Source organism: Pterocles gutturalis, unplaced genomic scaffold (genome assembly GCF_000699245.1).
Source record: "Pterocles gutturalis isolate BGI_N339 unplaced genomic scaffold, ASM69924v1 scaffold49141, whole genome shotgun sequence".
NCBI lineage: Eukaryota > Metazoa > Chordata > Aves > Pterocliformes > Pteroclidae > Pterocles > Pterocles gutturalis.
The window spans coordinates 1-3,883 of record NW_010107269.1 but is presented as its reverse complement, the minus strand read 5'-3'; the positions used below and the strand labels follow the sequence as shown (position 1 = coordinate 3,883).

General features: G+C 49.1%; 1 protein-coding gene across 1 annotated transcript in view; it reads right to left on the bottom strand.

The window, feature by feature from the left end:
- LOC104472381 (probable cation-transporting ATPase 13A5) overlaps positions 1-1,275 on the bottom strand; it is a gene marked incomplete at its 3' end in the record, with an annotated part of 14,060 nt that extends 12,785 nt beyond the window's left edge. The window contains exon 1 of the mRNA XM_010088038.1: positions 1,213-1,275. Within this exon, the coding sequence (XP_010086340.1) occupies positions 1,213-1,275 (63 nt within the window). The remainder of the gene's footprint in view (positions 1-1,212) is intronic.
- Positions 1,276-3,883: the final 2,608 nt, after the last annotated feature.

Sequence of the window (3,883 nt, the reverse complement as noted above, 5' to 3'; positions counted from 1 at the left end):
GCCCCCATAAGCAGCAGCAAATCCCAGCGGGAATTTACTAGAAGCAGCCAGGGAAATGGAAGCCCCACCGCTATTAGTAGACCTGTGAGTGATCCTGATGCAGAGGTGCAGCTGTGCTCTGCAGGGCAAGATCTCTCCCACCTGGGCATGCCCTCAGCACCTGCATTCCCATGGCATTTCCTCAGTGCTGGGCAAACATTGACACCGGAGATGCTGGGAAGCACCTGCTAGCAGGCTCTGTTTGCAGAGGACAGAGACTACTGTCCTGGGGGAGCATGCTGCTGTGCTTCCAGTGCATGCAGGACATACATATCTCTAGCAAATACTGAGTGACAGGGCTATATTTTACACCTGTGCAGAGGCATCTACTTCTGTGCCCATCTGGTACACTGGAACTATCTGGATTACAGTTGTTCCCTGCACAGACAGCTGGAGGAGAAAGTCTTATTCCCACTGTCACTAGACTCTGTAATCACTCCAGGTTAGCAGGTAGAGGAAAAGTTTCCAACTCATTGTGTTTGCGAAGTATTCACTTAGTGCAGCCCTTCCAGGCAGCTGCACGTAATCAATAATCAATCACAATCAGAGACAGAAACTAGATTCAATTAACATTAATAAAAAAAGCCTTGTATGGACAAAGTGGCTCCATAAAAGCTACTAATAGGCTGAAAAACAAAGGATCTCTGCCATATGAGTTGTGATAGACTTTGGTCATCTGCCCACTCTTCCTAGATCTGCTAATCAGCAAAGCCCCTTACATTCTGGAAGTGATTTTTTCCCGGCTCCAGATAATTGTTCAGGATAAAACTCATTTGTAAGCACTTTCCCTATGACTTGCTTTCTGATACATGATGACCCAGTAAGGGAAAGGGGATCCTCCTAGTTAAGGTGGAAAAGACAACAGAACAGACAGTGAGGAAAGGGACACTGCTCCCTGGACAGATGATTTCTGGTGGGCAAAGAGGTCTCTTCCATATTTCATGCCTCTGGACTGAAGTAGTATGTTCCTCACTTAGCCCTTATTTTGCAAAAATCAATCTCAAAGCCAGCAAGGACTGATCCAGGGGTTTGCTTTCACGAAGCCTCTGCTGAAGAGACAGTGCCCAAATGGGGAGTGAAGGTGAAGAAGCAGTGGAAGCATGTCCAAAATGGGCATGTGGGAAAAGACACACACAAGGAAAGCAAAACCCGGCGCGGTCCCCCACTCCTTACCAGCTCATTTTCTTCACCCTTGTTGAGGAGCACACAGTGATCCTTCCAAAGCCTTTCCTCCATCTGACCACGTTGTTTTCAGTCCTGGATGTCCTTGTTGGTGCAGACAAGCAACGTTGAACACAGTCACTGTCTTGAACTCAGGCCAGTGCTAAAGCCAGCTCTCACCATGGTTCTTTCCGCTGCCTTGGAAAGGCTCACAGTGCACATGCTTCTTATTAGGCTTCACCCCCCACCACTAGGAAAATCCACTCTCACGTGTAAAGCCCTTAAATGCCTGGCTTATGTAAGATGCATGTTTCTCTGCCTCCTGGTTTCACTGTGCTCACTGGGGTGGGACAGGCTGGAACAGAGTTCTGGTGGCCAAGGGAGGGAGGGTGCCTGCGACCCTCTGAGGGGAAGATGGCTCTGCACAGAGCTCGGAGGGAAACTGAGGCACATGGCAAGGAGAAGGGTGGGGGAGTGCTGCAGCCCCACGCAGAGCTGACCCCAGAGCAGCCCCCGTAGTGCTGAGGACCACCTCCAAGGTCAGAGAGAAGCATCTGCTCTGGGGAGATCACAGTGTCTGGACCTGGGCTTGGTTTCAGTGCGGTGGAGGGGCACGCTGAGCAGTGGTTTTCAGGCATGGATCTGGTCTGAACTTCCCCACTAGCTCTGGGCATCACCCCAAACACGAGCTTTGGTTCAAATTCTGCCTGAGTTACAAGGAAGGAGCAATGGGGCTGGATGACTTGTTTGGAGAAGCCCAGCTGGATGACAAGGACCCTTGAACAATGTGCAGCGTGAACCCCTGCAAGGCAGGGAGAGATGGGGGCTCCAACCAGTCCCCCTGGCAGGGACAGCAGCCGCAGGCAGGCTTGGGAGTCCCACTGCACATCCTCCAGTCTCTCATGTCCCAGGCCTCAGTGTTGTCAGAGACATTTTTCAGGCATTAACCTGAAATTGCACTGTCTCCCCTCATTCTGTTTCTGTCACAAAGTCTGAAAACAACCATTTATCCAGGCAGGAAAGATGTACTGTGTTATTGCCATGGAATAAAAGTATATGTTTGTGTGAACAGAGGCAATGTCTCTGAGCTTGCTCAGACCCTTTTGTGGTTCAGCCACAGGGAAGCAATTCTCTATCACTGATGACACCAGGGGATTTAAACTCCATAAAGACATAGTCTTTTTACACAGTGTATTTCCCCAGTGATGGCAAATCAGAAATTCTTCCAAATTCTGCTTTCCCCAGGTGGAAGAGAGAATAACACTCAGTTCCATCCTGGAAAGAGCTCCAACAACTGAGAGAAGCACCTTTCACTAGGCAGACTACTAAGGAAATAAGAGCATTTATCCATGTTTCTTCTCTTTGAAACAGAAGAAGGAGAGGCCAGGCTGTCTGGCCCTAGGATGACCAAAGAGCACTTGTCACTTTGGTGCACCCTAAATCTACCTGGGGATGGCTCTGCATAGTCCAACCAGATCCATCTTTGGGGGGTTTTGCCAGCTGCAGTTGTGTCCATGAAACAGCAGAAATGGCCCAAACACTGAAGAATCCCAAAAAATCAGGGTGATGGTGGAAAAACACATATTTTTCTTTTTTTTTAAAAGCATTGCAATTTTGAACTGCCTAAAGCCTGAATTGAATCAGGGATGCTTATATGACATCCCTCATTTCCATTCTGTTCCTGGAGATGTTCTCCATGTCTCCTGAGGATCCTGTCAGTATTCAGGGCCCTTTCCCTGTGGCAGAACTTCCATGCAGAGGAAGACAATCATCAGCCCATGGCATGTGCAATACCAACAACCCCAGACTTTGGAGACAGTACCATGGTACCTTCAGCCCTTCAGAGGTACCCTTGGTCACCAGGACATGGCCACCAAGCCTTCGATGGGTACTTCCACGTGCCTTCACATTCTTCCCTGAATTGTATGCTTGCCTAACCTCACAACAACCCAGCCACAGGGGCAGAAAGACTGGTCCAGTTGATGAATGCCTGTCTTGCTCAGAGCCTTGGACTCAAGCCATAGGCCAGCATGTCCACATTCTTGCCCTACAGTCTGTATCGAAAGAATGGGGTCATCCTGTACAACTTGTGCTCTTAGAGGCTGTAAAGATTTAACAGGAACAGTAACAGACCATCATGAGAAGCAGCTTGAGGCTCTTGTGTAAGACAGCAGTGAGTGGGCAGTGAGCTCTGTGGAAAGGTGATCACAAGGGGGAACAGAGTGGCAGGATGGAGGTTCAGTGCAAGGAACAGAAGGCTGTGCCCAGGGGTGCAGTACCTGTGACCTCAGCAGAGCTCTGCTGCTTTACAGCAACAGGTAGTTCTGCTCAGAGTTGCTGTTAGACACTGGCTGGCATGTGCATGTGCATGGTAGTTGCGTGCAGTAGTAAAATTTTGTTTAGTGAACAATGGCTGAGGGAGCATTGCTGGTTTTCATGGCTTGGAGTGCTATCAAATAACATTTACCTGCCCTGGGGTGGGGTGCGAGGAGGGAGTAAGACAGAAATGGAATGTACCTCTTGTACTCTGAACTGCTTCCCAGGTCCAAAAGCACTTCTTTCAGCACCTCCCAAGTAATCTGTACATTCAGGAGAAATAGCCTGTTATGGTCTCCTGGTATCCTCTTTCTCTCTCCAGCCTCACTGTCCTGGGTTAAAGCTGAGACAGAGTTAACTTTCTTCA